The sequence below is a fragment of the Melospiza melodia genome, chromosome 2 (assembly GCF_035770615.1).
Source record: "Melospiza melodia melodia isolate bMelMel2 chromosome 2, bMelMel2.pri, whole genome shotgun sequence".
In the NCBI taxonomy this organism is placed as follows: domain Eukaryota; kingdom Metazoa; phylum Chordata; class Aves; order Passeriformes; family Passerellidae; genus Melospiza; species Melospiza melodia.
Window position 1 is genome coordinate 111,124,929 of NC_086195.1, and position 13,994 is coordinate 111,138,922.

The 13,994-nt window shown below is 37.8% G+C and overlaps 1 protein-coding gene across 6 annotated transcripts in view; it reads right to left on the bottom strand.

The window, feature by feature from the left end:
* The window catches only part of DZIP1 (DAZ interacting zinc finger protein 1), a 40,998-nt gene that overhangs the window by 1,289 nt on the left and 25,715 nt on the right, over positions 1 to 13,994 (bottom strand). For 3 of the 6 annotated variants that reach the window (XM_063149544.1, XM_063149548.1, XM_063149545.1), the window contains 8 exons: positions 11,185 to 11,330; positions 10,702 to 10,897; positions 8,093 to 8,222; positions 7,864 to 7,914; positions 6,859 to 7,061; positions 6,387 to 6,517; positions 2,508 to 2,679; positions 16 to 1,765 (listed from right to left, as the gene is read on the bottom strand). In XM_063149544.1, the coding sequence (XP_063005614.1) occupies positions 1,683 to 1,765; positions 2,508 to 2,679; positions 6,387 to 6,517; positions 6,859 to 7,061; positions 7,864 to 7,914; positions 8,093 to 8,222; positions 10,702 to 10,897; positions 11,185 to 11,330 (1,112 nt within the window). In that variant the 3' untranslated portion in view covers positions 16 to 1,682. Of the gene's footprint in view, positions 1 to 15; positions 1,766 to 2,507; positions 2,680 to 6,386; positions 6,518 to 6,858; positions 7,062 to 7,863; positions 7,915 to 8,092; positions 8,223 to 10,701; positions 10,898 to 11,184; positions 11,331 to 13,994 lie in introns of those variants that run through there. The other 3 variants (XR_010026809.1, XM_063149547.1, XM_063149549.1) reach the window with 3 other exon arrangements.

Sequence of the window (13,994 nt, forward strand, 5' to 3'; positions counted from 1 at the left end):
ATTGGCATACTGCGGTTCAAAAATACAGCTAGTGTTTTTTCTTTGTCTGTCATGGAATGTGATGACTTTTGAGGGAGTATTTGTACAAGTCAATAAATGAGAACAGAGATTACAAATGATCACAAAATGCTTTCTAGATTGAGTCCCTAAAATCAGACACAAACTCAGGTTTTTTGTGAAGTTTAAACTGATGGACCGGTGGAATTTCAATAAAAGTTGGTTATTTTGGGACAACAGTGTAAATATAAAAAATGAACAGTCCTATTTAATAATGGCACAGTATAGAAAAAGTTTTGTATCTGATATTATCTAAATTACATTCAAACTACAAAGTCAAGGTTCTTTTTGTTTTATGTTATTTTTGTACTTCATTTAAGTAGAAACACTACTGTGTTTTTTTAAAGAAGGCAGCTAATATGGACAAAGCAGAAATGTCAAGTACTTCTGCCATGGCAGGTTAGTGCTTTCATTACTGTGGCTTGACATTGTGATTTTTTTTCCAGTTGTCGTCCTTTCATGCTAACAAAGACTGAATTCCAATACAAAAAAAACCCACAACAAACCAACTTCCCCATATAGGAGGCATTTAATGATGATTAGTTTTAGAGCTGAGGCTTTTTTCTTTTCATTTAGTGTTTATTGTAAACCATGGTAGAAACGTAATAGTTTAATACATGGACATATTTTCTTTAAAATGTTGACAATTTTATATAAAGTTCATGATAAAATATAAAAAATATGCATTAAAGATTGTATAAAGAAATACTCTGCAGTATATTCTGTTCATTGGTTTCTTGCAAGACCAGTTTCAATCTTTAATGTAAACATTAGAGGCAAAATCTTCACCTCAGAGAAATGTAAGAGACTTTCACCACTGAACTCATGAGTGTGCTGGTTTTGGCTGGGGTAGAGGTAATTTTCTTCACCGTGGCTGGTATGGGGCTGTGTCTTGGATTTGTGCTGGACACAGAGTTGGTAACAGAGATGTTTTTGGTATTGCTGAGCAGGGCTTGCACAGAGCCTTTTCTGTTTTTCATACCACCACATCAGTGAGGACTGGGGGTGCACAGGAGGTTTGGAGGGGACACAGGTGGGACAGGTGACTCGAACTGACCAAAGGGATATTCCAGACCATGTGACATCATGCACAGTATATACAGTGGGGGGAAAAGGAGGAAGAGGAAGAATTTGTATTGTCTTTTGTCTTCCCAAGCCACCATTACATTTGATGGGGCCCTGTTCTCCTGGGATGGCTGAACACCTGTCTGCCCATGGGAGCAGTGAATTAATTCCTTGTTTTGCTTTGCTTGTGTGTGTGGCTTTTGCTTCTCCTATCAAACTGCCTTGATCTCAACCCACGAGTTTTCTCACTTTTACTTTCAAGTCTCTCCCCAGTTCCACAGGTGAGGGAGTGAGTGAGTGGCTGCGTGGGGCTTGGCTGGCGTTAAACTGCCACAAAAAGAAAGAATTACTTTGTTTCCAAATAGACATGGCCACTAATGCATATTTCAACATTCTTTTTCAGAGTCAGACTGAAAGACACAAGAGCTCTGTAAACAGTATTCCTTGTTATTACAGGACCAATTAGAGAAGTTACTGGGAAACATTTGATGTTTTCACCTGCATTTTGAACCCCAGCAGAACCCAAAAGCAGGACCTCCAATCAATCAGGAATGGAACAATTATATGTCTGAAGAATCACTCCAGTCTGTTACAGTGACTAAGCTGCTTTTTAGCGTGCTTGTATTATCAGCTTCATGAAGGCCTTTTAAAACAAACAGACAGAACAATTAATAGTTATTAATACTCTTTTGGGGATATTTTTACTTTGCATTTGTCTATAAAATAAAATGACATGCTAGGTGAGCAAATACCTTTGGGCTTCAGGAAGCCCCAAATTGCAACCAGTAAGCAAATGACAAGAGTTGATAATATGTAGATTGTTTCTCTCACAGAAGACAAGGCACCGTACAAGCAGTCAGTGCCAACCTTACCTTCCCTTCAAAAATAACCAGAAGTATCCTTATGTAACTGACACAGCTTTAACCTTTACATACATTGAAATGTAAGGGTTAAAAATTACTATATAAATTATATATAAGATTGAGGCTTTTGCTTTAGCACTAGTTCAAATATTTATCTCAGCCTGGTTAGTCAGTTAGATGGTTTGAACAAACTTGAAATGTTATTATTCTCAAGACAAAGTGAGTTCCCTTCTCTCTTAAATTTGGGAAGAAAAAAAACCACAGATGATTAATTTTTAAGATGACGTTGAAGTCTGATAATATTATGGTTTAAAATCTCAAATTTAAGTTGGTATTTCTGTGTATTTATGTGTGTGTGTGGTTTATGTACCACTAAGTATCATAAAAACATTATATAGCAAGAAACCAAACACAAAGGTTCTCTTGTTCTTTTCTTACAAAACACCATCTATTGAATTACAATGTGTCATACACTGTACTCAATCCTCCTCTAGGTGGGTCAGTCCCTTATGAACACCTTACCTTCCTCCTTTGGTGCACTCTTCTTGGGAAGGCCCCATGCATGAACCACAGATGCAGCACTGGGCTCGTTTTTCTGAACTGTCATTGCCTTCTGAGCTCTGTTCTCTTTCATCAATAAAATGTCTTCTTCTACTGATGAAATATCCCAATCATCTTCATCAGCTTCTGCGAGCTAACAGGGACAAGAAAAAACAGGCATTTTTCCTTTGTCTGTTCAAGCTGTGCTGAGTTCTTTCCTAAACTCAACAATGTGAAACTGCTCAAGGAGAATGCACTGGCATGTGGCCTTTATGAAATCTATCATCAGAGTTTTAAAATCTACATTAATTCAATTACCTAAATGATATTAATTCACTGTTATCATTCTGAAACTAAAAGAGGCTTGGGTGTTTCGGGTTTTTTTTTAAGTCAGAAACTGCAAACATTTTAAGTTCTGCCAGTTCTGTATTTGGCATAAACCTCTGTTTTCAGGTATTATATGCCAGCCTTAAAATAGGATTATTTTTTTCTGGGATATTCCAGTGAGATGAAAGTCATTTAAGCATTAGAATGTAGACTACTTACATGAAAACAAAGACATGGCATGCAAGGTGGCAGTTTACAAGCATTCTACAGTCAAACTAGGGAAAAAATATTGCAGTAAAGGCCTTTTCAATTTAAACCTAATTTATTTAAAGATAAAATTAAATAATGAACATTTTAAAAACTGCATGGTGCTCAAACTTTAAATACACATTCCCCTCAAGGCTCAGTGTCAGCATGTACAAGCATATTATAATTAAGTGGTGGATTTGTATACTAAGAACTTAGTATACAAAAATGAGAGTCAATTCAGACAGATGAACCTGAAGGCAATGAGTCCATGGTCCCCCTTACCTCATCTGCCTGAAAACTGAGTGTTTTCATTCAGCTTTAGCGAGAAGAGATACAGAATTTCCCTATTTTTCAGTCAAATGTGGTTCGATGGATTTGAGCTGTTTTTAGAGCTTAACTGTGGAAAACAAACAATGTTTTCTCCCAAAGCTAAAACCTTATTTCACTGGAGTCTCCAGTATGACAGTAAGGATCTAGATGGTGCTTCCATTGCACAGAAGGAAGGTTCAGATGCTATTAGAAAGCAATGTAAGGTATGTATATGCTAGAGAAAAATCAACAAATATGAACATGTCGTGTGTCTCAACAGTGGGTAAGAGACTCCAGTACTGCTTATCTTGCAACATAACTCCAGTTCAACTTTGCAAACTGTTTTTCAAAAACTGACAGATCTGCTCAGTGTGATGTATTATTAACATACCAGAATTCACTATTGCGCTGTTTCAAATGATCTGCATTTGGAGGGTGTGGTAATGGGAAAGTCAGTCACAAATATTGAGAAATGCTGGAGGAAGAGTTTCCTCGAACATTCAAGAAGTCCCAAACGATTGTTAAAGTAAAAAATGGAGATAAACATGTCAACTTCCAACAGAATTCAGTTTTGATCAAGTGTAAATACATGGCACCAATCAAAACTGCTGAACAGTTTTATTAACTCAAAGACTTATATAAAGACATCTACATTAAATATATAAATATGGGCATAAATATATGCATATAATTACCAAAGTATACAAGATGGTTCTTCTGTAAAGACTGCAGAAAAAAAGCAGCACTGCCTGCCCTGGTTTCATAAGTATGGTATTCTGAACTCATGGTGTCCATACAGGATACATCAGGGACACAATGTATTCTAAATAAATCATAGCAACAATATTTTTCATAAAGTGATGGAAAGATGTGGGTTGGAAGAGATTTCAAAGATCATGCAGTTGAACTCCCCCATGATAGCCAGGAAAACCTTCCACTAGACCAGGTTGCTCAACACCCCCTCCAACCTGACCTTGAACACAGGTTACCCAAAGAAACTGTGGATGCCCCATCCCTGGAAGTGTTCAAGGTCAGGTTGGAGAGGGTTTTGAGCAACCTTGTTGCCATCCATAAGCCAATTCTACAGAGGCCTATTGTTATTTGTCACGTATGCTCTACTGCTTGGGAAACTTTTCTGCTGTATTTACAATGCTAACAAAACTTCAGTCTGAGGCCTATACTTTTTTAACCATTTCCTAAAAACCCTCTAACTTTATAAATGCCAACAAGTGCCTACCCACCCTCACAGTAATGAGTTTATTCCCAATATCTAATCAAAACCTACTGGCTTCTCATTATAGTCTAATTTTCTGTCTGTTCCATGATCTCTCTGGGCACAAAAGTAAGATTAACAGGCCAGTAGGTAATTCCACGGTTCTTCTTCTTACTTTTTTTTTTTTAAATGGATTTATTTTCCTCTTTTCAATCAGAGACTACACTCAGCTGCGATGACTTTTCAATTATTATGGAAGAATGGCTTGGCAACTATAACAACCAATTTCCTCAGGACCCTGGGAAGAATCTCACTGGGTCCCATGGATTTATATAAGTTCAGGCTACTCTGGGGGTCTCAAACTCAACCTTCTACCACAATAGGAGGGATTTCATTCCCTCAATACTTGCCTTAAGGTTCAGGGGCTTGAGAGATGTGGGAAGGGAGATTATCAATGAAAACCATGGCATTTTTAAAAGATAGGTTTTGAGATTTATTTTGCTACAGGTCTTTGCCCTTGAAGCCTAGATTCCTGAACACAATGGCTCACCATCTAAAGATCCCTACAAAATCATCCTGCCAGTTTAACTGTGAGCACTTTGTGTTCTTGAAAAATCTGACACTACAAAGAATTTGGAAATAATGCTAGATAAAAAATTGCACTGTAATAGTCATGTCTGCGTTGATAATCTTGAGTCTGGTGCAATTTGCAGCACCCACACAGTCAATGGACAACTTAGGTGTCATCAATGGCAATTACAAGGGCACAGGCTAAATGTGATTATGCCATCCTCATGGCCAAAGTTGATTAGGACAATCACTCCTTTCTGGAAAATGAAATAGAAGTGTCACCGTTTCTGGGGAAGTGATGAGTTTCAGACTTAACTCACAATCAGGAAGCCCTAGGGTATCAGTTTTTTCATGGATAACAGGATTCTCAGTAATTATTATTTGCTAATTCAGTGAAAAAATATTGTACTGAGTGCTAGAACTAGTACCTCCCTGTCTACTTCAATCTAGTAACAACTACTCAAACTGAAATAAAATCACTATCTGCTGTTGACTTCTCATTTGGAGTAACTTTTGTTCCTTTTAAAAACTGTTCAGACAAAGACCCCAAATTGCAGCAGAATGGTTTACCAATTATAGAACTCTAAACTGAGGAGAAGACCAGGATGTTAGGAGCCTGAGGGGTAAAAAATCCATTGTTAGTGTTCTGCTGGTGAACACAGGCTATGCTCAATGGGCAGCAACAGATCTGACGCAGTCTGAAAGCAGTTAGTGATTGTGGATTGATGCAGAACAAAGACCAATGGCATTTGTCCTCTCATTAAAATGTATTTAAGAAACCCATATTAGATAAAGCTCTAGACATAATGTTTTTAAATATTAGATAAGCAAATTCCTTTTTTCCTCCATCAAAACAAGACACTAGGAAAACAAGTGAAGGAGGACTCTCTATGCTGCTGGAATAGAAGACAAGAATGATGCCATGCCCAAACTTTGAGCTGTACTAATCCAAACCAATCAAGGTATAAGGTAAAAAAGCACTGTGGATGAAATAACTTGCCACTGGTCCCTTGCTAGCACTTTTCTATACACCAGTGCAGGTGTACCCAAAAAGACTACTTAGCTGTTATTCAAAAGCTATCTTGGAAAATTAAGTTCTTTGTTGCATCAAGATGATTTCAGCGTGAAAAAAAATTCAACATACATATAGTTCAATTACTGAATGTAATAATGCTGCATATTAAAAGTGATACCTTTTGTTCTTTCACTCCTTCTTTCTTAGTAAATGCCTGTGCAACATTAATTCCTCCAGCTGGTTTGTTCTTACTTCCATGGTTAGAAAGACTCTCTCCAACTTGTTTAGTCAGTTTTTGAATAACTGTTGCTAAAATTCAGAAAAAAATTAAATTGACAGTTTCCATTCGCAAGGAGGGACTTTACTGTAAACCCTCTAGAAATTTTCCACAAAGTAAAAATAAATAAAAGATGTCTCTCTGAGACAAAGATTGTGTCTCTTCCTGCATTTATACAGAAGAGCATGATACACATCTTTAAGTAATACATTAACAGAAATACACTAGCAAAAACATGATGTTTACCTATAGATATATACACTCAAGACTAGGTAGTCTGCCTTCACTATGTTTTCTAACACAAAAATATTACCATGATATACAAAATCATGCACAGCTGTTACAATACCCATATACAAATGCAGTGAAAAACCTTTAGAAGTTTTGGTAGGTGTTCCAGTTTCTTGAGGTCCATTTTCCTCCCTTCCACCCCCATTGCTTTTGCCAAAAGGCTTCTGAAAAGCATGGACGATGCTGCTTGATGGTTTTGACTGCTTTTGCAATGCCTCTGGTGCTACATAAGACTGTTTCATATCATCTTCATCAGCTTCTTCCTCTGAACTGAATGGTGGTGTTCTAAGGAAAACCACATGCAACATGAGCACTTACTGGGTTTTCAGTGCATGCATCAATGCATACATGTTTAAGCTTCCTTGCATTTTCCTTTCCAATAATGTGCATTTTTCCTAGTGCAAAATGACAGAATCTCCCCTAAATTTTAACTATTTAAAAGAAAAAAATAAAAGAAATCACGCTGCTAATTAAATTCAGAAAGTTATCCCAAATGCTCTCTTACACACACGGCTCTTTCCATTTACGCAACCATCTTAACAAAACAAGAGACCAATATAAAACAAGTCTTGCCAGGCAAACACAGATGGGCTTTCATGGATCAGCAGGTACAGCAAATTTCAGGGTCAAGGAATCTGTGCCACAGAAAGTCTCTTGTGACAACAGTTAGATGTGGGAATTTTTCAGTGCAGGAAGTGTCAAAGCAATGCACCTGTTGTGAATGGAACATGGAATATTGTATTTCATTTTGGCTGCACTATGAAAATATAAAAAAAAATTAGGTCCCCAAAGTCTCTAAATGCTATTAACACAGTCAGAAAAAGCATCTAAGAGAAAAACTAAACGAAGTTATTGATCTTATTGAATATCTTTTTCTGAACCACAACAAAGAATACATATGCCAAAAGAACAACATGCTATCATTCAGGGATTATAATAACACACTCAAATAGAGTAACACTTTAAAACAAAAAATGATTGTATGCAGCCCAGACAATATTTATGAATTTAGCTTAATAATAGTTTTTGTGTGGCAAACATGTCAACAAAAATGTTGTCTTCAAAAAGGCAAGGAAACAAAACATACGTGATGCTAGATGTCTTTCTGGAAGCTCCACTTCCAAGAATTTTCTTGGGGCTAAAAATAATGAGAGAAGCTATTTCAAGACTGATAGAAAGCATAAAGCTTATATAGAAGTTTTGTGAATTCTTTCCTCAATTCTTACAATTGAGGAAATGTTCACATCAGCCACAAAACCCCAAACCCATGGTACTGTTATGTGAGGGATGAGTGTTTTTAGAATGGCATCTCTTACTTTGGTGTAGAACTATAGTCAGGGATGATTGGTCTTTGTCCAGGTGGGCGGGCAGCTGATGGAGACCACTTGGATGGTTTTGGAGGTGTGGCAAGCGAGGAAATTCCCAATGGGTGGCACCTGTGTTTTTCTACAAGAAAAGTTATCTATGTCATTCGTACAATCAACATTTAACATCTTTCACATTTAATTTCTACAACTAAAGATGCTGCAGATTATAGTTTCACCAAAAAAGAAGAAAAAATGCAATTATTTTCTTCCAAGCAGTTCAGAGTTACCATGATTTGGGTTTAAAAGTGCAGCAATTTGGAAAAAAAATAAACCCCCTTGCTTTACAGCAGGTCCTCAGAGATCAGACACATTTCAGAATTTAATCCTTGGCTACGCCAAACATTTTGATCCAGGAAATTAAGCTTGTGATTGCAATAGTATTGTTAGTGCTATAAACAATTACCAAAAGTTAATGTTTATAAACATATATACAAATATATATATATATATATGTACAGATATATGTATATATACATGTGTGTATGTATACACATATGTATGTGTAATATGTGTGTATATATACTTCTGGCAATCCAAAAAACCACATATTTTGATAGACTGGCTCTTTGGAATGCGACCAGACCTAGGGTTAACAGACTCTTCATGCACCCGGTGTGGGAGCTGTAGTTACACTTTTGCAACACAGGGATACAGTGCCCGGTGGAGAAGGCCCCATGGAGGTTGTGTGTGCAGCAGAAAAGGGGAAGAATGGGTTAACAGCCTTAGGTTTAGACATTCCTATATCCAAGTGTCAAGGGCACAAAGGAGGTTAAGTTTCTCAGAGCCCGATAGATTAATGAAGCTGCTTCTGATACCTTGGAAAAATAGAGCATAGGTAGAATCTGTCTAGATTAGAAGAATTGCAACAGTTAATGGGAAATTTAGGATATTGGTGCAAACATCCCTGGTTTCTCTATTATTGCCCATCCCTTGTACAGTTTGCTCCAAAAGGGAAAGTCATGGCAGTGGACTGAGCAACACATGAAGCAGTTCTGGAGCTTGGTCCCACAACCCCCCCAGGGACCCTATTACAGCAGAATGGGATTCTGCTGAGAACATGGCACTGCAGCTTGTTTCACACTGGCCCTGATGGACCAGAGAGATTCAGCCCAACTCACTGAAAGAGACAGAACAGAGATATTCTGAGCTGGAAAAGGGACTTTAATCATTAGTCCAAGCCATTAAAGAAGTTGAGCCACTAAGGGATAACCTGTCTGGACAAACCCCAATGAAAGCTGTATTGCTTTCTTTTTCCAGTAATGATACTGAGAATGATGCCAGCACCTCTTCACTGAAGATCAAGTTAATAATCTGAGGACTCCTTACCCTTGTTGTGGAAGCAACTATTGCCATCATGAACCAAATTAGGTTCACACATCAACAAGCTTGACCTGCAGGGTGGAGGCCCTCACTTCTATCTATGGAAGCTAATAACTACAATAACTAGAGTGCAACATTAATTCTTCCACACTTCTCACTTGGGAAATTTACTGTGGTAGCAAATATAGGGGAAGGAGATGAGGGCACTTTGCCCACTGAAATTAGAAATGCAACCTCAATGCCACTGAATTTGACAGAGAATTTCTGTCCTGGTAGCATCTAATCAATTTGACTTAGGACTTCATTAAGAATACAGTAAGAAGGACGATGGACAGCATCAATGGTCGGACTCCCTCTTCAGGTGGTCACTCATAGCTAGAAGAATTTTCAATAAACTACTTCATCCTATTGTTGCTATGTTAATCCTGACTCTAATATGTTTTATCATAGACATGCACATAAAAATGTGGATAATGATCTGTCAGAAACATATACAGTCTGGGTGTGGTATAATGAAAGGTGTGGGGAAGAGGTATGAGCAATTGTTCTACAGAGACCCTCCAAAAATCCATTAAACAGGTGTGATAGGGGCACCAAATTGAAGGTGTTTCTGTAGTCACGGGGTGGATAATGTAGGAACGAGGCCTACAGCAATGAGATATATGATGAAGGGACTTCCATGAGATATGCCAAGAGATGTGTAGCTAAGGGATTATGTGGCCATGATGGCATGCTGAGGGGGTGGTAGGTTATCAGGCAAAGGCTGGATGACCCTCATCACTGCAGTCAGCCAGGAAAGAGGGATTGAGGCTAAGGCGTCACTGTTGGTGAATCTGGGTTCACAAAACAAGACCAGACTCAGACTGTGACCCACATTCCTGGTGCACCTGGGAACATGATGAGACTTCAAATGCTGAATTGGTTAAAATCAGAAATTAAGCACAGCCATATTCAGCCCTTCAGATCTGTGAGGACCAGTTGGGAAGCAAGGGGGTTTATTTGCTGCCAAAGTGCCACACTCCCAAGACAACACTATGTATCTTGCCGGAGTTAAGAAATTTGCTGTTAAACACCATGTCAAGAACTCTTTAAAGAAAACAGTTTAGTTGTCCATAACTGCATAGAATGTTGATATGGAAAAGCAGGAAAGCAGCTATACAGAAATGTTGTCAAATAAAACTTTAAACAGCAGTTATAAAATGTAAGACAATGAAATAAGGCCCAAAATGCACTGTAACCTTCACCAGGAAGATGAACACAGGCATCAGATCTGCTAGAAGATAATGATCTCTCTTCAATCCGAAGGCCAACTTGACGTTCAAGGCGCTCTCGAATTCCTTGAATGGCAGGCTCATGCCTCCCTTTGCGTTCTCTGGCATATTCAATAGCTCGCAAAATTTTATTTAAGCGATCACTTGATATTCCACGAACACCCTAAGGAAACAAACTGTATTGTAAACACTCTTTTAGACTTCAGATATCAGAAAGCTTGCAGAAAAATCACAGAAGTCGGTAACATTGCCCACAAGTGTAGCCATATCCTCCACAGCTGTAATTTGATGGCCATCCCCTCAGGTTCCTGGTTAAGGAATAACAGTTATTTAAAACATGGAAATTAAGCTTTGGATTTTATAGGTTGAGAACTGTAGTACACAAGTGAAAGAGAACAGAAGAAAAATGGTACAAAGATTACCCTCCTTTTAAATAACTCAATATCTTACTGCTTTAATTCCCAAGGATTCCAGCTTCTCCTCCAGAGCTTGCTCCAAAACAACTCGCAATTCTTTAGTTAAAGAAGGATCAGACTTCAGAGCATTTATTAAATAGTGCTTACTTCTGTCTGGTTTTAGATCAATTTTCTCAATTTCTGAAATAAGAAGGAAAAATGCTGTTAAGAGACATTTTTTAAATCCACATTACATGAGACAATTAAAAACTGCACTTAAGCATGCATTCTTTAGAACCAGCATAGACCTATATGTGCCATTTTTATCTACCTGGAATTGTGTAATTTTCAAAATATTGGGCTAGCTTACAAAAGCCAGCTCACTTGGAATTTGTACCTCTGCACATTATACTCACCATCACAAGTATCTTATTGCTCATTACAGAATCACTGTAAAGATACAGCACTGAATATTTGGGAACAAAGATCTTTACTTTTAGCATTGTACTCGAAAACTTCTGATAAAGAGAGACTATCTTCTGATACTTAAGTTCTCTAAATCTGGTATTTCAAAGAAAAGCTGAATTCCAGCAGGAATCAGAACAAGAATACTACAAACTTTTTCTTTAGAAAAGCTTTGAACAATACAATGTTCTCTGAAATTAAATCTACTGAAATTAAACCTTTACAAAGTTGTAAAGGTTTAATTTCAATAAGGTTGACTTTCAAAAGTCTTAGTAAAGACAAAACTTTGTCTGGGGCAGACTGTTTCACAGAAAGTACATGATGGATAACAGCCATCTTCAAAAATCTTTCAAGGACAAAGTTCAGTGTTGTGTTTTCTTCTATGCAAGTCTGTGACATCATACATACTTAAAAGGAGACCAAGAAGTTCCTATCTCTTTCCCTTGCATTGTCAACAATGACACTTATGTCAATAAAAAACTCTTATGCAAGCAATAAAGAATCACCTAGACAGATTCTTCCATCTAAAATGAAGACTGACATTTAAGTTAGGCCAAAGTATTATTGGGTCATAAAGGAAAGTAAAGAAGCAAAACACACTCATTTAGAACCTGTCTGTAAACTGTCACTGGCAAGACAAAATTTTACTGAATGTCACTTAAAGTAAATGAAGCAATAATCTGTGGAACCATGATGGCTGCTTCTGTCTGGCAGTGGTCAGCAGAGCTGGCTAAGGGTATAAAACATCCCAGGAAAGCTGTAAACCACACATCCCAACTCCCCTGAAATAACAGGAAAATCCTGGGCAGGAGTTTGTCTCTTCCCATAATGGCTTACAGGGCAGCAAAGTCATCTGCCACCCAAGAGACAAGGACAGGAATGAAAGCATAATTCCATATTGTAACTTTCAAATATTATATTTTTTTAAAAAATGTGCCTCTTTTTTATTTGGAAACAATGTCAGCTTAATAAAAAGCAGTTCCATTTGCTTTTCGTTTTTCTTTAAGGGAAAGACAAGCACCCTAAAGAGGAGACAAAAAAGTCTCAAGATGCACAAATGACATATTAGGCAGTTTTGAGAAACTGGCTTCCCATGGGGTCCTGGAAAGAACTATAGGCAATGAAAACTGAGAGTCCATCTGCCATACTATTAGATCTGTGTTGAAGAGGATATAATCAGGCTGAAATCTCATCTAGTTCAGGAACTGTGTGGACAACTCAGTCCCTGACAGAGATGACATTAAAACTGATTTATCTGGGGAACTGAGTCCTAGAAGAGTCAAACAATTGGTCTTGAGGAAACACAGAGCTATCTGACTATCCCCATTCAGGACAAGATGGCGTTATGCAGTACCAAATCTTCCCAAAACCCCACAAATTAGACATTTTAAAGGGGAAGGCTCCCAGGAGCCTTCTGAAAATCCTATATCTTTCCAAGGTTAATCCTTACAAAAAAATAGATACATTTAAACTCATTTTTAAATTCCTAATTACTAAATACTAACAAGGGTAACAAGACTACCCAGCATTATCCTAATTAATGACAATATTAATTCTTGCTAATTAACTCAAGCCAAATCCTCTTTGCCAGAGCAATTATTTAAGGAACTGTTTTCTTATTCATCCCCAAATACTAGATTCAACTTTTGAGACAAGGGACTTTACATCTGGTCCACTGTCTCAGCTCCTACATAATCCTAGAAAATGATGTTCTGAGTCAAGAATTTTCACACTCTCCCTTACAAACGACTGTCATCAAAACAAAAAAAATCTTGGTCTATCTTTTCAGACTGCATTCTTTCTTTTCTCTTATGCACTTCAGGCAATGCCTTTAGGCACAGCAGAAGAAACAAAGACAATCCATCAAGAGAGAAGATGGCAAGCAAGAGAAACAGCAGAAGGAACGGCAAAAATGCAAACAGTCTTTATTTCAGATTGTTCAGAGGCACTGGATTTTCCCTGGGGAAACCTCCCAACACACAGACATATTCAAACAATGATTTTGTTTTCAAAACAGCATCATTCCTTTGAAATTTAAACCCACTGGCTGTAGGGTTCAAGACTGATTTTGATTTTCACACACAGAAGAGATTTTTATTTGGTGTTTCACTATTAGCTGCCTTCAGGAGAACAAAATGCAGGATGAGCCAGTGCTTTCTGTTCTGTCAGCGTAAATGTGGCCTTCTCCAAGGTCTCCTCAGAAGAGGCACAACAGCTGCCAATGCTGGGCTATGTAACTTTATTCTGAATTGCACAGCCCTGGCTGGAGCTGTGGCTCCTTATGGGTAGGTGCAAGTCAGATTGCTTGTAAAAGTATCTGTGATGCATTCATGAAAGCTGGCAGCTCCAACCTCCACCATCAACTTCCTTCCACTTGAACTCTTTATCCTCTTATGCAGA